This window comes from Myripristis murdjan, chromosome 3, assembly GCF_902150065.1.
Source record: "Myripristis murdjan chromosome 3, fMyrMur1.1, whole genome shotgun sequence".
In the NCBI taxonomy this organism is placed as follows: Eukaryota; Metazoa; Chordata; class Actinopteri; order Holocentriformes; family Holocentridae; genus Myripristis; species Myripristis murdjan.
Window position 1 is genome coordinate 25,549,757 of NC_043982.1, and position 26,622 is coordinate 25,576,378.

Genomic DNA, 26,622 nt, shown 5'->3' on the forward strand with positions numbered 1-26,622 from the left:
CATTTATAACTGTGTTTATAAACTACATACTAATGAGTATCCATGCGTTATAAATGATGTTTTCAGTATTTATTAATGCTTAACTAATGCTTAATAGTGTGTACTCATTATAAAGTGCTACCGGTGTTTCTAATATTCTGTCCCCCTCATTGGTCCTGCTAACCTCATTACTAATGATTGCTTGTGTATGCAATCATCTTATGAAAGCACCAATGGTCCATCATTCTACTGACTTCAGAAAGTAGCATTTTTCAAACCAGACTTACAAATAAAATAATAGGTTTCTAAGACAAACTAGGAGTAGTAATAGGAGTTGATTCTTGCCAGTCACATTGCTCTACATGTGATTCCCCTGATTTGACTGAATTTGAGACCAGTGGAAATTGAATAGCATAATAATTTCTGGGGGATGGATGGCTGGATTAAAAAGAACTGGGAAGGAATGCTGCAGTTAATGTACTCTAACTTGGCCAAGTGGAAGTGGGTGCTTTCCAAGGTGTCGTATCAAGGATGGGTGCTGAAAATTAATAACATAATAAGTTGCATTATCCCTGTGGCACTGCTTGGCTGTACTGGTCCCTCCTCAGAGCCCAGTACAGGAGCTGCAAAGGATACTGTTGGAGTTTTTCTGGTCAGGACACCACTGGCTAAAGGTTGCTATTTACCAGTTATGGAGGGAAGCCAATTAAGGGCTGGTGAAGCTGGAGAGCTGAGTTGCTGCTTTTACACTGCAGCCGACAGAGAGACTACTATACAGGACTGATAACTGCCAGTGGGAGCCGGTGCTGGAATTAGTGAGGAAGGCTGGTGGTTTGGGGCTGGACCGCAAGCTCTTCTTGATGAACAAAGAGGGTTTAGCAATTGCTGAATTTACTGCAATGTATGCCGGCTTGCTGGAGGCATAGTGGCTTTTTAGAGCTGTTCAGACACACTATAGAGCTAATACCATAGGTTTGGGATGAACCCACTGATTCCACCAGGAGCAGTGCTTCCGGGCACATGGAAGAATCAAATAATGATTGTAAGTGTTACAACAATGGACAACCTGTGGCAGCCAGGGTCAGGCTGATGGAAGAGGCCCCTGGTGTAACAGACTGGGCTAAAATCCCCAAGACTTATGGAAAGACTGAAGGGTGAGGTTTTGGGTGCACCGTCTAGCTCAGTGTTGGATTTCTTCAATCAGCCATGGCTAGAGGATCGGCTGGTTCTTCCTTCTGTACAGGTGGCCTTTGTTCCTGGACACTGGGAAGATGATGAAGGAAAGCTGCTGACTTTTGCCACTCAGAGCCTGGGGAGGTTTAAGGAAATAAAAGGAAAAACTCTCTGTGTTGGTGTCCCTGAGATTCAGAACATCAGGGCTTTGAAAGATGAGAGGGCACATGAGTGACAGAGGGGTTTTGGGGGGACAGAGCATGAAAGGGTTCAGGCAGAGGGACATGTGAGTTTTCCCTTCCAAATATCTCAGGACATTTACAATTGAGCTTCTACATGGTGTCTCGGCAAAAAAAAAAAAAAAGAACACTCCTTGGTAAGGTTGGAGCCAAGGTTGGGAGGGATGTTGTTTTCGAGATCTCTGAGACTGTTGTACATGTTTGTGTTGTCAACATCTTTGTCAATTTCCTTGATGTTCTAAATGTCTCTGTGCTCAAGAAGGGAAAAATGTTACCAGAATGTTACCAGGTGAGGGGGACTGGACCAGGGTTAATGTTCTGGGGGCTGGTATATGCACACCTTAGGGCAGAACATGCATATTATTCTCTGGTCTGTGATACCGAGGGATTTTAAAATGTGTGGTGACTGGAAGAAGCTGTGTGTACAGTGGGAGAGCAATTACGTGGGCAGTGCTAGTATGTGATGTATTTTCTGTCGAATGGCTGGTACTGAGTGATTTTTATGGAACAGGGCTATCATATCATATGTGTCCCAGGAGCAGCAGTTTGTTCTGTCGGGTTTTTAGGGATTTGGGTTTTTAGTTGGACTAGTTGTTTCTAATAGTTGTTTGGTTTTACTTGTTTTTACGAGTTGTTGTTTGTTAGTTGAAAGTTGTATAAAAAAGTATTATATAGTATAGAATATCGGCAGTCTTTTTCTCGCTCTCTCTCTCTGTCATAAAGCCAGCCATACAAATGTCTTACAGTGTCCTACTACAGAGTTTCAGGAGCACTACAGTACTGAGAAGCTCAAGGTTACTGAGCCTATTGCCCATTGCTTTTCAGGTATATACTTCACTCTTTTCCCGGTATCGCATTGTTGCAAAGGGAGTGTATATGTTTCCTTCAACACAACGGTCACTAAGAATAATCAGGATAATTCAACATGTTATTCCACTTAGAACTACAAAAAAAAGGGCAGAGGCAGCTGCCTCTCGAGTATGTAACTCATGTTTGTTAATCCTAGGACTGAAGTCTGACATCTGCTTACAGTTTGACAATTAAGCACTGCCAGGTGAGCATATTATACCTTATTTCTCTTACTGATGCTGTTTTTTTTTTTCACCCTCTTTTTCTCTAATGTGTAATATCATGACCATAAAATATGACTCTATACTGTAAAATGACTATAAATAACCATTTATTGTCTAAAAGGTTGGGTGGCTATTATGTTAAAATCATGGATTAAAGATTGTCTTCCAGGATAATTAAATGCTAGAGCTGTTGTCATATGCAGACAACCCAACACAAACAGGCCTGCAACCAACTTTGGGTCTGATTAATAATTAAGTGTGTGTTACAAGAGCTTTTTGGCTTCAAATTAGCTCAGGATAATAGAATTACTGCCCTGAATTATGCCTTACAGCAAACTAACAGGAAGAAAAAGTGATGTTATTTGCTTGTTTTACATTGTGACTCTCTAAGCTCTCTTCGTGTTTCAGTCTTCCTTACAAAATAGCACAGGGCCTTTTGTAGCATGATGTAGCAACCTATTATCTCACTTTCTGCCTTTTTAATTTTATTTTTTTTATTCCAGTGCAGTGCAGTCCAGTTTATTTATGTGCATCCTCATGACTGATGTTCATGTAATGACCCCGCTTTTGAAAATACCAATTTCACAGTGAAACTGCAATCGTAGTTGTAACCACTGCTACCACTCGCTATGCACTATTGTATGTTTTAAATGTGGGGTAAACACTTTTTTTTTTTTTTAACAAGTATTATGTGGGACAAGCCAAAATCAAATTTCAACAGTGATGGAAGTCAATTTAATCTAACCTAATCTAATCTGAACTAATCTTTTGCTCCATCCCACGACACATCCTTGTCTTCCTCCATTATCCCCACAGCCCTGCCTACCCGACCACTTTGAATGGCATGACAAGCTTTGGAGCAGTGGCCCGTGTTGTTTTTATGAGAGGCAGGTGAGGAGAATTTGTCCGCTGTTGTCAGTTACCAGAGCACAGAAGCCCCGCGCTCAAATCCCAGGCTGGGATTATGATATAAAAATCAATCAATCCCCTTGTCCTGGCACGGTAAATCAGCAGTGATGGCGTGACCTACTTGGATGAATCTAATCTAAACGGTGATTGACACCACAAGGGCAACAGCAGGCTACGCTAGGAAACAACAAAATACGTTCATTAGATAAATATTATAGAGGTGAAGGTAAAAACAGTTCAGCAACAATCAGGGTCGCTCTTTTTCTCTATCAGTCTCTCTTTTTTTCCCCAACCTCTTCATCTGTCTCTGTCCATCTGTCTGTTTCTGTCTCTTGATAAAAGTACCATTGAGCTGTCAATGTAACCACAGTCTCTGAATTTCTTTTTACCTGCTTTATTTCCCTGTCTGCCCCCCCTCCTTCTCTCATTCACTCTGTCTCTTGCTTTTTCTACAACCTCTGTGTCCCTCCTGCCCACCGTCTCTCTATTTTCCTCTACTCATCCTCTACTATGAGTGAGTGAGTCCCATGGCTGTCTGTTCATCCCATCAGCAGCTAGCTAGGCCCTGGGGAGAAAGGACTCGATAGAGACAGGCACACAAACACCTGGACACATGTGGTCTCTCTTTCAACTATTCTTTCTTTCTTTCTTTCTTTCTTTACTTCTGTTTTCTGTCTTTCTTTTTTTCTGTCTTTCTCTCTTTCTGTCCTGCTCACACACACATTAAGCAGTGTGTTTTCCTCTCTTTGTGAGGCTGTGAGGTCCAGACAGATTGGCTGTCCAGGTATCTGAGCCCAGTCACTGGCACTCACTACACACTGATTGGCCCACTGTGCTGTGTGCGCACATGTGTGTGTGTGTGTGTGTGTGTGTGTGTGTGTGTGTGTGTGTGTGTCTTGACTGAGCCCAGGGGAGAGTATTGATCTCAGCCACACTTGCCTGAGAGAGCAGAGGATGAAGTGCAGAAGAGAGAGAAGATGTGGGGAAAAAGAAAGTGAGGCAAACCTTTTAACACAGGATCATTAGAGTCAGAGTGAAACAGCATTTTAAGAGCCTCATGCTTTCTATTTGGGACGGGGCTTAACATGAAGAGGCATTTGTCAAAAGTGTAAACCAATGGATGATCAATTAGGGAGAGAGGCGGTGTTAACTGATGGGAGGGGTGTGGTTGTAGAAAAATGTAATTGTGTGTTTGGTTAAAATTTTTGTTCCCGCCTGCTGGTTGCACATGACGTCACTATAAAAGATGCACTGTTTTCCAAAATGTAGAGATAATGGAATTCAGTGCAATGACATAAAGGTTTCCTCTCATCAGAGGCACAATACTATCACACTGTCAGATGCCTCCTGAGTATATGAACTGATTTTGTTAATCCTAGGACTGAAGTCAGTCTGACAGCTGCTTGCAGTGTGATGGTTAAGCACAGTAAGTTTGGTAGATTTTTTGGCTTTTAGCGTTAAAGGGTCAGGGAATCTGACACGGAAATCTAGATTTTGCTGGCATCTAGTGGTTAAAAGTTTTACCTTGCTGCAGTGATGTAACTGCCACATATGTCAAAGTCAAGGCCCATGGACAAGATTAAGCCCTTGGCAAAAGTGTATCGAACCCACAAGATGACTTCTGAATTTCTATTGGTTCTAGCCCAGTTCCACATTAGCCACAATGTTGATACTACAAACCGCAACATGTTCTGCAACGTCCTTTGCGATGAACACCACAAAACACCTGCATGGCTCTGCCTTCTTCTCCTCTTGTGGATCAATTACGCCAGGACAGTGATTAACTAGCTAGCTCACTAACAAGTCAGCCATGTCAAAAAAAGAGTGAAGAAGACAGGTGGTATGTTTAGAACCTGTTTGATTGCATTAGGGATGCAGCCGAATCCAAATCCATATTTGGCATATTTTGATCAAAAGAATGAACACTTCGGGTCAGAAACATTCGATACATATAGGGGCTGTTTGGCCCTGAAACTGATTGTGATTTTTTAATACTGCCCCTTTGCTGATTGAGTTTGACACTCCTGGCTTAAGTGCTTATTGACTGAACTGACATGACATAACTGGAAGTATGGTATCTGCCATAGTTGTTTGCATTAGGATTTTAGGACCTGGGTGCAAATGGGGCTGAATAATGTGGTCCTCCTCCAGTTTTGCCTCTTCTCCTGTTTGGCTCCTTTCACCCCATTTTCTGCTCTGCCCCTATTAAAAATGGTTCTCTTTAATCATAACCCACCATTTAATATCTCCTGCCTATCTGCTGTCTCCTATAATTAATGCATGTCTGGGAGCTGTATTCACCAGACTTCAATGCATTAGCGTCACTGTTGTGCGTTCTGGAGCTTTCTTTCTTTCTTTTTTTTTTAACCTGGCCTTGTTGTCCATCTCTCATTTTACTCTGTCCTGCCTGTCTTCTGCTCCATTCATGTTCAATCTCTCCATCTGTCTGTCTGAACTCCCCTCACTCATTCCCTTCTTTGCCTGATGTGCCATTAATTTTGTCTTCTTCTGTTTCTCCATCATTCCACTTTCTTATTATTTATGATGTCTTTATCTGCCCCACCTTCCACCCTCTTTTGGAGAATCCTGGGAAGCTTTATCTACTTTCTGAGAGAACCCTTATTGTTGAATTGATAACCTCTCTTTCAATTTTGAGTCTGAAATCAAAGATATGAGGAACTGTGGTCTTTGTAAAATCATAGTGCAAAAGTTTTTATATTTCTTTGCTCCTCAGAGGCTGTCACAACATGTGCATGGCATTATGCTGCTATGATTAATAAAGAATGTGAGGCGCAAAGCTCTAATTAACAAAAGATGGAGCCTAAGAATTGTTATTTTAGAGCTAGTTTTACCACTGTTGGTATAAATGTCACGATAGGTAACATTTATGCAGGGTATTTTCTTCTCAGTTTGTTAACAATGACAGACCAAACTCTTGAGACTCCCAGTGAAGTACACCAAATATACAAGCCTTTGTGATGTCCTTTGTTGAATTAGTGAGATTGTTACTCATTCACTTTCCACACCTGCAATTTCTCAGCAGTGTCTTGGGATTTGAACAAGCAATGTGGTTGCAAGCCCATTTCTCTAACTGCAGCCTACAGTCTCCTTCATTGTGTCTGATATATATTATCACAGCCTGAATGTTTCCACATCTTTAATGCACTTTTATACAGACACGCTGACCCTGAAGGAGACAAGAGAGTAGGACAAGAAGCCCTGAATAAGTCATTCCATTTAATTCTCTCATTCTCAATTGGCTCTTGACCAACGTGGGAAACAGAGTTAATGCCTTTTCCATGGTTTTTGTACCACTTTGTGCTACATTTCTCAGCTTTTACAAACCTGGTAAGCAAGCACCCACTGAGACCAATCTTTCAATAGTATGTAGTGACAGTACTGGAAAGATTGAGAAAGAGTAACAGAAAATGGTGGCAATAAATTACTTAACTGATATACCAACATAAATTTGTGCTGGTTGGCATTTTTGAAAAGGAGAGAAAAAGGAGAGAAGGAGAGGAGAAAGGAAACAGGGAAAAGCAGAAATAGAAAAAACAGTGCAAGATCGTGGAGCCTTCCTCTGGGATGTATCAGTCCCACCGAAACAAACCTGACAGGGTTGTCGACGGCAACAACGTTGTCAAGAGTAACAGAGTTGCCGGGTGCTGGCGTGGAGATGGACAGAGCAGTGTTGAGTGAATGGTAGATAACAGGAAGTGTGACAACTGAATTACAACTGACGGCCCTGAGATGAGCTCTCAGCAAGAGAATAACAAGACAGATAGACAACGCAGCACACTGGGAGGCAGGCAGGGGGAGAGATGGGAAGGTGGGAGTGCGAGAATCTGAGTGGGGAGTCAAAGGGCAGGGGAAAAAGAGACAAGGAGCAGGAGAAAGGAAAGACAGAGGGAAAGAAATAGAGGTGAAAAAAGACAGAGGGAAAGAGATAGAGGTGAAAAAAGACAGAGGGAAAGAGGAATGAGGAAAGCCTTTTCTTGTGTGTCAATGAGAGAACAAAAGAGAGAAACAAGACACTGGAGATTCTTAACGAGATTCTTAAGCCAAGACGGGGAAGATAAGGTGGAAGCATCAAAGAGACAGAAAAGAGAAGGTAAACTAAAACATAAGAAGGGAGGCATTGTGTTTGGCATTGTATGTGAATGTCTGTGCAGACACTTTAAATGTGTCTGGCAATGTCTCTGCACTCTGAATATTAATAAATATTGACATAAGTAAAAAGCTATCAAACAACTTACTGGTAGCATTGGTGAGCCTAAAGGTGACTGACTTATCCTCGATGTTGCACACATTGCGGACAGACACCTGGCAGGTGTAGTCGGCAAAATCCTTGAGCCTCAGGTTTTTCAGCTTCAGCACCTTGGTCTCACCCTAAGACAACACACACACACACACACACACACACACACACACACACACACACACACACATACATGCAGAGGATGTTAAAAAAATAATAATATTTTTTGAAAGATTTAAAACATTTTACTGTACCATATGGTTTGGGAAATGTGGCAAAATTGGTTCATGTTTTGTTATTCTGCATAGATACACATTGTAAGATATGTAATACATATTATTAGTGAGAAACAGACTCTCTGTTTTAGTGTGCTGTAAAATGGGTTGTGATCATGTGTAAAAGTAGACTTGATGATGGGTGAAAGACACACTCGGATACGCACGCAAAAGCACACGCACACAAACACGGCGTCGATCTGTGTCTGACATGCCCTGATTATCAACTGAAGCAGTGCGGCACGGGAGATCTAGGGAGTTATGTGAATGATGAATTTCAAATGGCTTTCGCATGAGACCATCAGAAAAATGAAAATAATCTGATCTTCGTTGCAATAATAAGACCTAAATCCATCTATCCTCCCTCCTGCCTTTTCACCAGCTGTTTCTCCGTGCCTTTCTTTCAGACAGCAGCAGTCTCTTGGACATAAAAGACACAGTCATACATGTCTTTCTCAACACCACTGATGATTTTTCAGATCAAGACTTCATATTCAATATAGCTGACTCTCGGCTGTAGTAGGTACTGGGCGAACAGCTCCTTTGACAGCCTTGGGAAGAGCTCTGCTGCCTGGTTAATTGAACTCAGGGGGCTCTGCTTTGTGGCTGGATGATGCTTTGATAAGTGGAGAAAAAAGGAACAATTGTGCTACCTCAAAGATGTGGACAGGGGAGACCAAGCTGGGGAACGGTTTAGTTGGTTGGTTTGCTGACTCGATCTGGGGGCGGCTGGCTGGCTGGCTGTCCATTTGATCGTCTGGCAGTGTGACTGGTGGCCTGGTTAGTCACTTGACAGGCTGGCAAGGCTAGCTGGCCAGGTGGTTTCTGGCTGACTGACTGAAAGCATGTCTGTTTCAGTGGCTGGCTGACTGTGTCACTACAAATGGCTACTGATAGAGAGAGAGGGGGCACAGACTTAGGCTACGTCACCAGTAAGCTGAGTAAATTTAAAAGTGGCGCCTTTGTGTCTTTTGCTTTCCACCTGGGCCATTTTCAAAAACTTTTGATATGCAGTGATATGCTCAACAAGACACAAAAGCACTGACATCCACTGTTGCCCCTGATTTACACAGCGTGCCTCCTGCATTACCTGTTGGATGATGTCAGTCACTTAGTTGAATATAAGAGGCACCAGCAGGATGTCAAAATCAAGACAGAAAACAGACAAAAGCAGAAAAAAAGACTCTCTGGACAGATAATCAAGTTGATGTTCTTTTAAAAGTAACAAATAAATTTGTGAGAACACATGACAATCATACACAAGCTCTTTTGGTGTAATTATTTTTTTTTCCATCTACACTACAACACCAGACTGATGAACTGGTACTTATCGCAATTGAAAATATTCACTTTCAATGGTTGATTATGCGTAAATGGAGGGCTGAAATGGAGAAAAAGGATGCATTTTCAAATTTACCCAGCTTTGTGAGGACATGGCTTAAAGGAGAGAGAGAAGAGGAAGATCATGGAACTCTGGGAGATACATCAAGTGATGTCTGCATTCGTGTTCACAATAACTGGTTTGTTCATCTGACTGCGAGTATATTGTGCTTATGCATAGGCACTGTCACTTTCTGAATACTTCTCACAGATCAGAGAGAAATGATATGAATGAAACAGTGTGACAACCTTCATTTCCTACATTACCAGCAAAATACCCGTGACCAGTAGTGAAGAGTGTCAGGGTCAGAGCCACAGTGCGTCGACACTGTTTCTGTGACCAGAGAGTGAACATGTACAGTAAGATAGAAGTGGCACGAAAGATAAGGTCAAAGGAGAGTGGCAGAGGGAAATAATGATTTTTTTTTTTCAAGATAAGAGTAAAAATTCGAGTGAGTATAGGAGGTGTATATAGGATACAGGTTATAAACTCCTGTGAAGTACTTCTTGAGGAGGCAGGTTTTCAGTCTACAAATGAAAGTGGGGCAACTGCACACTTGGCCGAGTGTCTGTTTTGCGTGATCATGTGTACCTGTGTGTAGAGAGGTTCGTAGATGTCTACTCCATTGTCCTTGCTCTGTTCAATAGGCATGTTCTCACGTTTCCAGATGAAGCGGGCGGGTGGGTTGGAGTTGACGGTGCAGCGCAGGAACACTGTTTTCTCTTGGTAGTAACTGCCTCGCACATCACTGATGGTTTGGTGCACTGTCAGCACTGGTGTGTCCAGATCTGCCAAATGCCCAAAACAGAAAACAAAGACTTAGAAACTGTTGCTAGGGGAAAGAAACAATTATTACACTCAAAAAGCTGTAGTCCTTTATACTACAGCTTTACTACTATCTGGTAGGGTAATACTCTTGCAATATAATGCATATAATGTATGAATGTACACAGGGAACATAGCTGATTTATGTATGCATGTATATACTAATTATCTTTTATAATGTATCAATCTTTTCCACTATTTTTCTCTATTTGTTGTGAGCTGCTGTAACATGCGAATTTCCACAGCAGGGATCTATATAGTTTGATCTTATCTTATCTCATCTTGTCTTATTTTATCTTAAAGGATACGATTTACTTTCTTTGAACCCAGATCTCATTAAAATGTCTAGGACATTTAGAACTATACAGAGCACAACTTCACTGATCCTAGACCAGCAGGCTACTGTGCTGCACCTTCTTACTGAGCTTTAACACAGACCAGTGGTGTTATCATTTAAAGCAACAGGTCACTCAAAATACCCCAAAAGCTATTTTCCCACACTGTGCAATCTATCTATACAGATTTCAGTATGAACTCATTCAGACAGATACATTGTGCCGGGTTTCTTCAGCAGGAAATGAATTCCCAACAACGCTCTTTCCCCCCACAGGCTGTGAAATCTGGTGGTTATCCGAGCCATTGTCTTTGGAAAGAGAAGTTGCTACTGAATTTTGGAATGTAAAATTTTCACACGTTGAGCTCCATAAACATGTGCCCATCCACCTCCATTGTAGTGAAGATCACACCAGACCGGAAATGTCACCAATGTCTTTTTTATTTATTTATTGAAGCTCGCAGTCAGACATGTTCTCATAGTGCATGCTCTACTGAAGAGAATGGCTGTTAACCGTGCTTTCTAGAAGATTGTGATGACTTTTGTTTCACTTTGTGACTGCTGTAAAGGGATCTACATTGTAGGTAGGTAGATAACGCTAGCAAGCTGATTGGCCAACAGTTTTCACGTGTGACTATATTGTGACAGCTCTGATTGCAAAAAGGAGAAAAATCCTGTTCTTTTTTTTGAAGGCTTAAATGATTTCTTCGTTGGACTGTGTTGAAACCCAGTGAGACGATGCAGCACAGCGGGAAACTCCCCAGTACCACAGTGATCAGTGAAGTTGTGCTCTGTACAATTCTAAATGATGCCAGACAACATTTTAATGAGGTCTGGGTTAAAAAAAAGAGTTGCAAACCTATCCTTTATGGCCTTAGAGTGAGTCCTACAACAGCACACACACGCACACACATACACATACACACAAAAGCACACAGTGAAACACAAAGGGTACAGAATACTAGTTAACACCAGCTTCAGTATGTGCTACATCGGCTACATTTTTCGGCACAGACACAGCAAATATCTGTTGGCAGCTATGGGGCTTAGTATCTGGGACATTACTGTTAATAACAGCAATAAGAAGCAAAGGTGTCATGGAAAACAAATGCTGCCTGTTGGCTGAATCGCCCCTCCACATCAACCAAAACAATCCAAACAGCCGTCTATTGATCACAACTTCTAACAAGCGTAAATGTCCAAACAATCTGTTTGTGTTTTGCCGTTCTCTCTAGCTGTGACTCTCATACATTCCAGATTTCTTCTTTTCTGGCATTTTTATCTCTTTTCCCCACTACCCTCATTCCCCTCTGTCGTTTTCTCCATGGGAGTGTCATCTCTCTTTCCTCATGTGGATCGGATTTCAGCTGCTGTCACGAGCACCGGGGCTGCTCTCCCCTGGTTTCTGCCATCTCTCCAAATCTCACTGTCACTTTCACTCCTCATCACCATCTCTGCTTCTCTATCCCCTCCTCCTCACTCCTTCCCTCCATCTCTTAGAGGGCAGTGTGTGTGTGTGTGTGTGTGCATGTGTGTGTGTGTGTGTAATCCTGATTCTTCGCAGCCTAATTGGAACATTGAGGACTTCAAACCATCATAAGGACGTTTTCTGCCAACCCGAGGGATGCACCTCTCCTCCTCTGCTCTTCCACGCTACTCCTCTCCTCTCACCTTTTCTAGAGTCCCTTCTCTCCTCCTTTCCTCTCGTCTCCTTGTCTTTTTCTCTCCTCTGTCTCATGTAAGTCTTTTTCACCTCAGCGATGGCTTTCGCAAACTCGAGGAAGCTTCCTATTTAGCTGGCATTTCCACAAAATACATTTTTTTCTCAGTCTCAGTCAGGTAGGACACACAGGAAGCTTCCTTCCGAGCTACTGTGTTCTGGCCATATTTGAAGGAAGTGTAGGTAATCTTCTGAACTTGATATCAGCAACTGGTCCATGTGTTGAAGAATGGAGACAAACTGCATTTGGCTCTGTTATCATGCTGGTGTGTCATCATGTATGTGAATCTGAAATTTGCTGGAAAAAAATAATTTGCCGATAAATGCTGTGCTTGCTTTGGGTGTGTGTGGTTGAAAAGGGCACAGTTGTCTCCAATATCTCTCACACCGAACTGTGCCACACACACATACACACACACACACACACACACACACACACACACACACACATCTGGACCTGCATCAAAGTGTGTGTGGCCTCAGTATCACAGTCTGAGGGCTACAGCTCCAGGCTTTTGTCCCACTCATGTGTCTGATTGTTGCCTGTACAGCCAGACTGGAACACAATCACACAGAAGCTAGTTCGACTTTGGTGATTTTACACAGGGAAGTGTTGCCACCTACAAAGTGGTGAACCGCATCAGATAGAGCAGTATATTTCAAACTCATGGTTCATGAACCAAAGGTGAGTCATGGACAAATTTACCGGTTGCCAAGATGCAACGTAACGATCTCTCCTACAGCGCCTACTCAGACTTCAGTCTGGATGTCAGATGAAAGAGGGGTGAGTCAGAGTAGGTATGACACTGAAGCTACCAAATGGGCACCTCACATTAGATCTGTTTGATTTATTTTTCAGCATTTTTTTCCCAAAATTATTCTGGAGAAACAGACAGTAGAAGAGTAAAACATAAGAAAGGTTAAATATGCTATAGATGGCTGGGACAGAGTGAGTAAAAAAAAAAAAAAAAAAAAAAAAACAGAGCATACCGTGCACTCTTCTGCAAAATCTGTTTTGCTGAAGAAAGAAAGGGATACAAAGAACTAGGGGAGGGCAACAGAAAATCTTTGTCCAGTTCAAATGTCATGGTGACTCAGTGGAAGATTACTGCTTCCTTTTTTGGTACTATGACTATGACAAAGATGATGATTTTTTTTTCCCTCAGTGGGCTTCTTACTGTAAAATAATAACCTACACTGATTCCAGCCTTCATACTGTATCTCCTGTTCTATATGAATCTCATGGTAATTTAATCTCTACCCTGGTTGTCATGACATAAGTCTGCTGTTGTAGATCTACTCTGGGGCTACCGCCACTTAGTTTTCATGTCCAGCTGTTTATTTTTGACAGTTTTAAAGTGGCATCGCATCTCCATAGCAGTCTTGATTCTTAGTTATTTGTGGGGAAAATGAGTTAAAGTTTGCTTTTGGTTTTTCAATACAATTCAGAATACATATTATTTCTCTGAAATGACAGACCTGTTAACTCCAGTGCTGTGAGCTAGTTTTCATTCCTTTTATCTCTCCGTGAACACTCTCATTTGTAACAAAAAAAAAAAAAAAAAATGACAACCCACAGCTTGGGACAAAAGGCCCAGCAGGATTTCAGACAGCAGCTCTCAACTGAAGTACATCTCGTCTGTCTGTCAAGCAACGCCAGCAACAGCCCCACAAAACCTGGGCAGCCATCAAAGGTGGCCTTCCCTGTCTTGGTTCTACCAGGTGTGTGTTTGTGTGTGTGTGTGTGTGTGTGTGGGTGGGTGGGTGTGCGTGTATGTGCGTGTATGAGTGTGGGTGTGCCGTACTGCAAGAAAGAATGTGCGTCTGTGTGTACATATGCAAGTGTATGTACGTATGTGTACGTGTGTGTGTGTGTGTGTGTGTGTGTGTGTGTGTGTGTGTGTGTGTGTGTGTGTGTGTGTGTGTGTGTGTGTGTGTGTGTGTGTGCGTGTGCCTGCGTGCGTGCATGTGTGTCTGTGTGAGTGTGATTGTCCCTGATGCAAGCTAAAGATTCCAGCACAGGCTGCACAGCGGGAATCCTAGCTGACTCATGCTAGAATGTGTGTGTGTGTGTGTGTGTGTGTGTATCTGTGTGTGTCACTGTCTGCTGTCATTCTGGCTGTTTGATCACTGTTAAATGTGGCAAAAGTGTGAGTGAGAGACTGACAATGAGAGAAACAGATACGCACAGGTTTCTCACAAGAACATCAAGTAGATGTAACTGGACAGATTAAATAGAGTCACTCAGGTGCCCATGTCTTTGCATAGCATTGCATTTGTGCTTCTTGCTCTGTGTACTCTGTATGGTCTATCAGAGAAGTATGAGATCAGGAGTATTTTGTATACTTTGTGAGATACACTACCGGCACACCTTGGTTTTGCACTGGAATACTGAGCAGATATCACTTGTATGTCATCAAAAGACAAGAGAAAAACATGGTGGTGTATCTTTGTGAAGTGGAAATCCCCTATATTCTCCTTATATTCTTTATATTTCCTTTGTTCTCAATCTTCCTCATCCCTCATCCCTCATACCTTTACCATGAGATCAGATGCATTATGATTCTTTGCATTCCATTAAATAAATTTAACCAGTAACACTTTATTTGAAATTATGTTCATAACACTGTCACGATAATGATAGCTGTCATCAAGCTGATGAATATTTATGACTGGTGTCATTCAGTCAATTGTGTTTTTCCCTACTTTGTTTTTGCCGTGACAGCTTGACAATAGGTAAGACAATGTTCATGTCACAGCTGTGTCAATGGTATGTCAGTCATCCAAACACACCTTGAAAATAAAGTGTTACCATTTAAAGCTGCATTAAGCGATTTCTGACCACCAGAGGGGGTTGAGAGCTCAAACTGGGTTCACGACACAAAATCGAAAGTTAGGGCAAAAAAATGGAAACAAGGAATCTATCTCACTGTCACAAGGCTCTTGCTGGATTACTTGGATTATTTTGTCTCTGACAAATTTGAAAATATGGTGAAGCTGCAGACTTTCAGCAACAAGGTAAAAATCTGCTTTTGATGAACTTTTCCTTTCACCGCAGTGCTGATTGCAGCAAGAGAGGCACTGGTATGACTGATTTAGGTATGTTTATCTGCAGAATGTGCGGTTTCATAGATGCTTTGAAAGAAGTTGAACAGGAAAGGCAACTGGGAATGGGAGAGCGCTGGTATTATACTTTAGCAGGAGGGGTGGGCGAAGCTACGTTCAGGGCCAGTATTTGACAATAAAGAGAGAAAAGAGGCAGAAAACAGCAAAATGCCTTGCAAAAAAGCCTAGCACCTTGATATTGATTCATATAATTAGCAGTGTAAAAATCTCCATAAAGCACAGGTTCATTTCAGGAATGTTAATCAGGTTCTGTAATTGCTTAGTGCAGGTTTAACCCTTACTTTCAAAATTTCTTCACTGAGGTGATGGATATGATTATGACAAAATTTCAACAACAGTACATCCATAGTAGCATTTCCACATGACAACTGCGCTGGTTAGTTTTTATAAGCCAAGCTCACAGGGTGAGTCTAAATTTACTCAGTTTGGGTCCTGAAGTAAATAGAGGCACAAGATGGAACTGCAAGTGAACAGAAATACAATATGAAACATTAATGAAGCTTCTGATTTGCACAGTCAAGCCTTTGCATATTGCCTGGGTTAATGCCCCCCCACTGCTATTGTTAGCCACATCTTCATAACACACATCTACATTTCCAAATTTCTCCTCACTTTTCAAAGTCACTTCCTGCATACAGGCATGACAGTCCTCCTGGCATCAGAATACTTTGTTTTTCCAGCAATATATATTACTATCTATATTTTGGACAGAAGTATCCAAATACAGGCACAATATCTCATTATCTAATGCCTTGTTCGGTTCTATCACTATAAAAGTACAAAAAACACAAAACAACAAACATCCCTTAAAATGATGGAAATGAATCTATCTGTTAATTATGATGGTACAGCAAACCTAAACTGAGCTGCCAACACTATGGAGCTGTGAGGATATGCCAGTTCCACATGCTGGATATTCACCAAAAGTTAATCAGATCCACCACCATCACACACCCCAAATGTCCATGCAGTGTGAAAATTGAAACAGTTCTTTCTTGGCACATGACCAACCTTTCCAAAAAGTTTCATGCAAATCTGTTAATAACTTTTAGAAATATCCTGCTACCAAACAAATAAAACAAACATACAAACCGAATCGGGACAAAATATAACCTCTGTCCAACAGATAGGAAGTAATAATTATTGAAACAAATTACACATTTCACATTTGAAGGAAAAAGTGACCCCTCCCTTTTACAATTCAACTTCCAACTCAGCTTTCCTAGCTCCATGATTTTTCCCCCCCAATGTTATTAGTCTATCCTCCATCACCAGCATTCCAGCATGTGATTCCTTTTGTCAAAGTCTCCTGTAACAAATTTCAGTCTGATTAATAACCCAGTAACACATATGTTATTGTGGAACTTATTATACCCCTTCAATGTTTTCTTTTTTGTCCTTTAATATTTTTTCCCTGGTAAGGTCTAATACGGGCAGGTTATGTAACACACATATGTAGTAATAAAGCAAAAACAAAGACAGAGTATGGATGATATGCTTATCTTCAGCCCCTGGAGGTATTCCAAATACTTTGAACTTTTCTTTATGCAGCCCCTTTTTTGACTCTTTTCTATTTGCCAGGCTGTTCCTTTGTGTTCTACATTTCACTAGATTACTACGGGCATGTGTTTCCCAAAATGCCCACTAACATTGCTTGAATGAATATAATCAATTAGACAAGAGCCAAACTAGTGATTTTGAATATCTTTGAAAGAAATAAAGACAATTACATGAAGGTTTCAGAGGGTTAAATGTCAGAACAAGGCACGTTTTTCTCAGGCTTTGCTTTGTAATCTGAGGAGTCTGGCTTGAGCTGATACAAAGGAAGCATGTGTAGAATTAAATAAGAGACAGATTAAGATTTAAATAACACAAGCATAGAAGCTGTGCATCAGAGCCTGAAATGTGTCCACATAACATCAGCTCTTTATAATCACACCCTCACTAATCCCACTGAAAAAGAATAACCTCAGTCTGAGATGGAAACAGAGGATTTATTCAGAGCCTATCCATCCGAGCAGTCAGGGTTGACCGAGTGTGTTTGTGTAACATGTTGACCTCTGCTGGGTGCTTTCCCCTGGAGGAGGACGCCCTGGTCTCCAAATCCTCTTTGATTTCCAATAACACGTCCTGTACTCTAATAGCTCTCTAGGAGTAGACGGCCATTAGGGGACCAAAGAGGAGATGACAGGTTCAATTGAGTGTGAGCATGCAGTGGAGGAGGATAAGGTGCGGGGTGTATGGGGCAATGGTAGGGGGCTGTGAGAGTGTGTGCCTGCACGCATGTGTGTGTGGTTCGGGAGAATAGGTTGTGGAGCACCAGTGCCTGATAGGATATTATACAGCACAGAAAAGCAAGAGTATAATCTCCAGTTCAGCGTGCTGCAAACACTTTAATTGAATGAAGGTCATTGCTTGCAGCATAGTTATTCATAAAGGTTTGAATTTGTAAGAAAGACAGAATCCTTTTAGTTTAAAAATAGTTAAATTGGCAGAGCAACACTATACCCTCACGCAGGCCCGGGTGGATGACTACCTCCTGGCCTGAAATAATCTCCCAGTCCGGCCCTGCCCTCACGCTTAACACTACAGATACAGTAGCTAAACAGAACAAGAAAATAGGTGCTGATTTTTTGTTACAGTCTCACCTGCACGGCCCTGACATTGGGAGGACAGAGGAGAGCAGGGTGTTCAATTCAATAAATTCAGGAAGTGGATTTTCTTCTTGTAAACCATTTGGCACAAGAAAAAAAAAAAAAAAGAAAAAAAACACACGGTCAAGACATCTAACCTGCAGCAGGGCAGCATGCTGTAGTGAGTGGGGAAATGGCCCATCAGCCAGGCAGTGCAGGTTCAAGCCCTCGAATGAGTAAGCGTATGTTTCAAGCCTGCGTACCTGAGCAAGAAACCCACCTACACTGTACTCTGACCTCCCTATGGAGCAGAGCTAGTGCAAAAACAATTTCTCCACAGAAATAAAGTATCATATTAAGAAAAATATGAGAATGAATGCTCTATTAGTTAAATTGTTTGCATTTTCTATTTAAATTTTGAGCAGGCTAGATGGATTTGAATTGGCCCCTCCCCTGCGTAGGAGCAATGCAATATGTATAATCCAGTGTAGTAGATAGAATAACCTATATATATATATATATATATATATATATATATATATATATATATATATATTTTTTTTTTTTTTTTTTTTTTTTTTTTTATCATGAATGAAGAGAATACATCCCTTGATTGAAGACAGTTGGAAGGTATGCACTCTAAAACTCTGAGTCACAAAAATATTTTGAAAAGCACATTTTCCTCTCCACTGCCATGCATCATCAGAATTTGCAGCGACACTGAGGATATCCAGAGATACGTTATGTGTATACAGATTCACAATAGCCTTATTACCATCACACTTTTGCCCGCACCGTCATAAAAACTTGGCCAGACACTTGTTACAGCAACTTACGCCAATAGATTCAAAAGCAGCTAAATCAACAGAACTCACTGAAGGCAAATCCACTTTTTGTGATGATAAAAACAAAGTCAGTGTTTTCTCGTGGGTGGTTATGTGCTGGGCATTTTAATGCAGCCATAACTGATGCATGACAGCTGAGAAGCCCAAACAACACTGAGTTTGTTAGCCACTGAGTTAGATAACAGCTGTTTGTCCTTTAAGCAGACCTGTTTTGGTAGACAGTCCACACACATTGCAGCCTACTGTTATGGCCAATCAAACATAAGCTACACAAAAAATAAGAAGCAGTGCTTTCTCTCTCCCTTTCGCGCACACACATGCGTGTACACGTGTGTCCACACACACACACACACATACCCACACACACACACATACCCACAGACATCCATATACATAAACACACACATATGCATATAGGAGTTAAAAGCAAATTTCCTTCTTATACCAAACACACATAAAAAAGGGTAAAGAACCAAGCACTAACTATCACACACACACACACACACACACACACACACACACACATACACACATACACACACACACACACCAACGGTACATGGCCATATGCCCATGCGCACTCTCACACACACAGAAAGAGAAGCTTGTGCATAGAGAGACACAAACAGAGGCAGACTTGCCGTTTGATCCAGCTTCGCATCTCGTCAATTATTCAGCATTCTGCTCATAGACATCGCCTTAAAGAGGGCATAAAACATGCACGAGGCCCACATTTGGAAATAACGAGAACATTGCCTCTGTTTAAAATGCAATGCTTACAAGTAAAGATTGATTTAGGGTGATTTTCTATGTTCACTTTTCAGTGGAAACAAAAAAATCACTGGTCTTTTTCTTTCTTTTCACAAATCAAGGCTATCTTTCTCTCCCTGTCTGCATTCGTCTGGTTTCTCTCTCTCCTCACTGATGCCTAAGTCTTTTGCCCCGTAAGCACGAACAACAGCAGACAAGGGGACATATGGAACAAGAAGAATGAGTTGGCTAGACAACTTTTCCAGAATTATTCATGCACTCCTATAACGTCACAGGGATCTGATCTATATTCTGGGAGCGGTGAACGACAACATGATTTGTATTAGGTGCTTTACAGAGGAACAGTCAGAGAAGGAGAGACAGATAGAAAGAGATTTGGGGGTGGGTGTAGACACGTGATGGAGTAGTAAATAAATGAGGAGACAAAGAGAACAGGAGAGGAGGAGAGAAGGAGAAGAAAGAGGGAAGAGAGTAGGGGAGGTAAGATTTGAGACAGAAAGAGAAAAGAAAAGAGGGGATAGAGGAAGGGAAAGGCAGAAGGAGAGTGGCAAGTAAAATTGGTCGTTTTATAATGCATAGAGATACTCCCACTGTCTGGTGTCAGGTATAAAACATGCACAAATAGGACAGTGCAAGTCATTTGAATTATTAAAAAAGCCCTGTCTGAGAATAACAATTGCTTAAAAAAAAAAATCGAAAAACATCCATAATTTCAGTCATCGCAGTTCTTTCATTAGCTCCACGTTAACATAATGTCAGTACATGAAGAAACCAAATTATCCAGTGTCCTGCAAGAAGACAGTCCTGTCACCTGATCTAGCCAGTATTCTTCAGAGAGCTGACAAGAAAAAAAATTGAGTCACAGTAACAAACATCAAAATCAATAAAAAAAAAAAAATAATGATAATCATGCTTTTGCATTTTAACTCAATTCCATTACAAGCAAATCTGACAATTACATGAAACATAATTAAAAGTAGATGAATGCAAAAAAAAAAAAAAAAAAAAAGCTAAACAGTTATTAATAAGAAGTGGTGGGCTCTTCGCTAATTTGCAGAAAATGTGGAGGAAGGTACAGAGAAAGGTGTAAAAAACCCTCAGGTGAGGAGGCATTTTGTTTTACAGACAAGGGCAGCCACACAGACAGCACAGTGAAAAACCACTCTCTTCGGTCATCATTTGCATAATAAGATAATTGTAGACTTGGAGCCTATTTCTTTATCATTTTTATCAATGAGCTCTAAACAAAATTGCATTCCCTCTGTAAATATGATGTTCAACACATGAAGCACATACAGCACATCTTTTGTGTTGTTTAACAGCAAGGCATATGTGCATGTTGTGTTAATGAAGCAATATCATACAAGATGGAGTGCTGTCATACTGACGGCTGTGATTCGATTGAGGATAATCACAGCCATGTATAACAGCACGACTCCGAGTGTGATATTGCTTTTATACAACAGTTCAACAAACAATGCCATTCATCTGTAATAAGACACAAGAGATTATGACTTACTTATTTAAACAATTTTCATCTATGCCAATGAAACAGATGTATAAATTAGATTGTTATATTTCACCTAAAATCTGTTTATGTTCATGTTTTGCTGTTAGTTTTCACAAGAAAACTCTGTTTCTGTATTATTTTGGGGAGCTTTATTTTGTTAAATTTATTTTTTTATTGCATGACCTTTGACACTGCGGCAACGTCACTTCCTGTTGCTTCGTGGTAATTTTACTCACTTGGCGCTAGCCGCGGAAAGGAGAGGTGTGTTTTCTGGAGGACGGTCACAAAAAAGGTACTATATTGAAATTCATGTGTTTTATACAGGTATGTGAGCTCCCTTTTTGTTGTTTTGTCACATTCGTGCTGTTGTTAATTTGTGAAATGCAAAAAAAATTCCTGCTGGTGGATGGAAAAATTTTTCTGTGGATAAAATTATTGAATGAGATATTTTGTTTTATGATGTATTTTGTTTTGTTGATTGAAATTTGAAATGTAAAATTGAACCTAAATATTTTAAAATGCTGACTCACTTGGCGCTAGCCGCGTAAAGGAGAGGTGTGTTTTCTGGTGGACGGTCGCAAAAAAGGTGCTATATTGAAATTCATGTGTTTTATACAGACAGAAAATAAATCCGCCAGACAAGCAGACCTGCCGTCGTCCATGCCTCGTTCATCACACGCAGGAAGTGTAGCGGAGGCAGTATCGGGCTAGACCGGCTACACCAACACAAACAATTTAGTCAGAATTCAATCCTCAACTGAACTGAAAATAAATGATTTCCAACCTCAAGCTGGCTGGCCCTGATGTTTCCATGGCAGTAACATTATCTGCTCATTCTACTTTGTTGCCCAGAAGGTCACCTGTTGAGCAACGCTTCCTAAACTTGACTATGATTCATAATTTAATCTAATGTTGTTTTTGGAAATATGTCCACCTTCACGCTGACGCAGTACAAATGTAGTTATAATGTATAAATTACAGTTATTGTATATGAGAGTTATTACAGTGAATTTTCTTTCTTTCCAATCAAATCACCTGGTCGAATCTGTTGTATAACAAGAAACACACTGTGTCTTGACTTAAACTACACTCATGAATTTGCTGAAAATGGTGCAATTTTCATTGTACCAGAGCATTTGTGTACAAGCCTTAATTATGCTTTTGTCAGCAGAGAGCTTGGGAAACGATATTAAGCATTCATGATGGTGTGACTCTATTATTTGAGGCCATAAAAGACTAATTTGGGCATGCGTGTTTACCAGGAGTGTGATAGTGTGGCTGCACAGTGGTGGTGACAGCAAAGAGGGTGTTAAGGGACCAAGAGACACAGTTCACTCACTCTGCCTCCAGGCTAAAGTAACACACTCCCACACACACACACACACACACACACACACACACACACACACGGACATACACAGACACATAAACAGAAATGCATGTAAAAACATCCACAAAGACATGCATTCTTACACATTCATTCACTGTACGCACAACCTAATAAAGCATCCACTCAAAAACAAACACACACACACTCTCTTTCTCCCTCTCTCCCTCTCTCTGTCTCTCTCTCCCTCCCTCTCACTCTCTCTCTCTTTCTTTCCCTCTCTTTCTCTCTCTCCTCTAGGCCATAATAACACATGAATCTCAGATCCCTCACTGCAGCCCCTGAGGGCAAAAACAAAAAGTCCTTCCATGTCCCAGTAAGTGCCTTCTGAAGTTTTCTATGGGGAGTAGACCAAATACAGGATGCCCTTCTAACTCCTCCTGTGGTCATATGCACATCTGGGTCATGGTGTGACAGCTGGGCTCCATGGTTTACTGTATGAGCACCATTTTGATGGCAGCTTTGAAAACAGTATGACACCAACACGGATCCACATGCTGAGGTATTCTTTGTTAAATGTTGCAGACATGACAAATGTGTAGTGGCCACCTCTTGACTTGCTGTGTATTTGATTAACTTTGTGGCATCCATGGCACTCTGGACCACAGCAATAGAGCATATGGAGTATGCACACACACACACACACACACACACACACACACACACACACACACACACACATACGCGCACACACAACACACACACACACATACAGAGAATTTGGTGCTCTTAAAATTATTGAATTTGTGAGATTGCTCGTGTTGTACTGTGCTGTGTTGTGGGTCTCACACTGCACTCAGGGCAATCTGCACAATGCACTTATTATAACTCACATTCTGCCACTTCACTGGTTCAGATGCTGAAATGGCATTCTGGCACAAGCTTACTCTTATTGTCTCCTGGTTAACATGATGCTCAAAGAGTGAGGCAGCTCTTAAGATTTCCATATGAATGAGCCCAGAAAATGCTACTGCTCCTTTAACATCATTACCAGCCTCAGTAAGAGACTGGGCTATTTTGGTGACATGGTTGATTTGAAATGTGGTAACTGCACCGATTGTTATGCGCAGTTTTTCAGTCATTCAGTGAATTGGCACAGAATGGTAATAACTGTAAAAGCTCTTTCTTCATGAATTGATGGCACCTGCTGTCCCATAGGGTGCAGTAACTGGCAGTTCGATTCAAGATGGGATTACGTGGTATAAAGTAAGTGTGGAATGGCCTGGCATTAGTTGTGATCAACATAACCACCTCTTTCCCTCTCCTTTTGAAGCAATGCACTCTGCACCACAGTGTTCTGTCAATTTTGTGATGCCCGAAAATAATCTGATGCAGTTCCATCCCAAAAACTTCCCCCAAGAGGAAACTGATATCCCTGTGAGGGAGGTACAGAATCATCACTGTTGATATATGGCATCTTAAATCCTATTAGCACCTTAATAGCTTGGGTGGAGATGACACATATGGTTACCTTGTTGCTCTGTTTTTTTTGTTTTTTTTTTCTGAGAAATGTTGCCCATGTAGGAACCAGTTCAGCGATTACAGGCAAAGACCCAAACAGAAGTTGGCAGTGAACCACATGAACAGTTTGGCTAGAGGAGGGAAGCATCCACCAGCCAGCCTCTGACATCTATGGAGAATACAGCCACTTCCACAGTCCTACATCCATGCATCATGGCACACAACTGACAGTTTCTTCTTTCTTCCTGCTTGAGGGATTTATCAAATTGTCTGACATATCATCCACAAAATAGCGTGTAATTATTTGAACAGGAGCTGCTTACGAGTGCATTGCTTGGTAAAGCCATGGAAAGAGCGCAGAGCAGACTTTTCTTTGTGGCTTGCCGGTTTGACCTGGTCTGAGCAGGCAAGCAGCAAGCACAAATCCTGGTTAATCCTTGTCACCAAAACTGCACTGCTCGGCTTGATCGCTGCTGACACACCCCCTGCTGCACCTCCTCTCCCTCTTCGGCACAAGTTTGACTTCATGACAAGCCAACAAAATACCAAATGGGCACAGGGACAAAAAAAATCTCTGTGCCCAATACAAATACCACTTTGCTGTGTTGCAAAACCATTGCATGTGTCATCATAAAAATGGAGCCCTAAGAGTTTTATCCTGCTCACCAGCAGAAAGCACAGCAGAACACTTTTATCAAGGCTTTTATCGACAGAAACTGCCTGAACCGGCTGGCAGACATTTTAATAAAGCCATTGCATGTTCTCCATCCTCTTTTTACTAAAAAATAACTTTGTAGGGCATTTCTAATGGCTGTAATTTTGATTATCTCTTGTTGCATGAGTTGATTTTGAAGCCGCTACTTGCAACTTTGCACTGGCTACCTAAGTGTTTAACTGTTCCGCAATCAAGGCTCGTGAGAAGGGAGATCATGCCTTTGTGGTGGCAGCTCCAAAGCTCTGGAATACCCTCACACTCTCGATCAAAGGCTTACTCTCCACTGACCAACAAGAAAAAAAAAACTAAAAACATTTTTTTCCCTCTAAAAATAAAAACTCATCCATGTTTGCTCTTAGTGGGTTTTGTATTTTATAATCTTATGTATTTATTTATTTATTTATTTTGCCTCTTCCAACATTTGTGCACCTATTTTGATATGGCCTTGTATTTTATATTTGCCTCTTATTGCTGTTCTCTCTCTCTCTTTCTGTGTGTGTGTGTGTGTGTGTGTGTGTTTGCAATAGTTAAGATGTAGTAGTTATATGTCAAATATCTTGTCAAAATGTCTAATAAAGCAGGTAGATTCAGCTAAATTAATTTGTGTTGTGTCAATCTTATATTCACCCACTCTGCTCATTCTAACACTGTGATCAGAAAATACAACAGATCTGCAGACAATATCACAATGATAGAACATAGATGCAGATATTAGGCTATTAATTGTGTTTTTACATATGGGGATAATCGTGTTACAAGTGTAGTCAAACTGTGTCTAAAGCTATGCTATCAATCTAACTCAACGTGTACTTCTGTCTTCCCCTCATACAAGGCCCTTTTCTGCCTCAGGGCCTAAAAACAGGGTCAAACTAGTATTATCTTTACCGCCTCATACCTGACAGGTCACAAGTTCAAATCCAGCAACAGACAATATCAAATCCTATAAAAGCACCCCGGAGGAAGACACGGGACGTCTCCCTCCTTACGCATTGAAAGTCACTCAATGTAAGAGATCCAGCTGCTCCTCAAAGATCCTCAGACATGAAATGCAAATGTTCAGAGCACAGGGATAAATGCACCATACATTTATGTTAAATTACATGCCAGTCTTCTTTATTATGCCAACAGATATGACATAAATTGTGTTTCAAAGGAAAAATGAGTGACATATAATGAGCAAGGCCTCATTTTGTCCAGCTGATCCCTAATGGAAACCATGATAGAAGCACTCATTACACAGGACGGCCTTCCTCTTACATTGAGTGGACATGATTACTAATGTCTCATCAATGTCCTTAGGCCATATTGCAGTCGCCTAAAGTTACTGAAGGCAAAAGGGAAATAACCTTTTCTGTGACCCCTATTTTGTAAGGCTTTGGAGGGTCAAAGGTGATATATAATGAGATCAGCCATCAGTGTGTTGGTGTCACCAGCATAATACCCATGAGGATAATACCTGTCAATTACTATACTGTATATCTGGTACAATGTAGAAAACATACAGGGACACCTATTTTTTTACCCAACAAAATTATCCTATCATCCAAATAGATGAAGAAACTGAATGTAACTCAAAGCCTATTGAATACTGAACCACAGATCCACTCTGTACCTGCATTCACATAATACTGCATGTGCACATACACACATATCACTATTGTTATTGTGGTAACAGCATCAGTTTTCAGTGAAAACTCACAGATCAGTCTGGTGGTAGAATGATGTTTTGTGTGTTAATAGCAGGTTAATAACTGCATGTGAAAAGTACACTAGCTGTTATAGAGCTGCTACCCAACTTTGTCTCCAGCTTTGCTGTCATCAACTCATAAAATCTCAGGTTGGATAAGGTTTGTGATTTCTTAAGACTGAAACCTCTAAACTGTGTCAGTGCAGTAGTTAGCTAGAAGAGCTCCACTTTGTCTAAGCTGATATACCTATAATGTGAGAAGAGGGAGAGAGATCTTGGGTAGATCAGACTCACAGCTGCTGGAAAAACACAGGGTACAAG

The 26,622-nt window shown here is 41.1% G+C and overlaps 1 protein-coding gene across 1 annotated transcript in view; it reads right to left on the bottom strand.

The window, feature by feature from the left end:
• Positions 1 to 26,622, bottom strand: part of mdga1 (MAM domain containing glycosylphosphatidylinositol anchor 1) — a 237,420-nt gene that overhangs the window by 84,951 nt on the left and 125,847 nt on the right. The window contains 3 exon segments of the mRNA XM_030044457.1: positions 2,893 to 2,897; positions 7,630 to 7,762; positions 9,879 to 10,075. Of these exon segments, the coding sequence (XP_029900317.1) occupies positions 2,893 to 2,897; positions 7,630 to 7,762; positions 9,879 to 10,075 (335 nt within the window).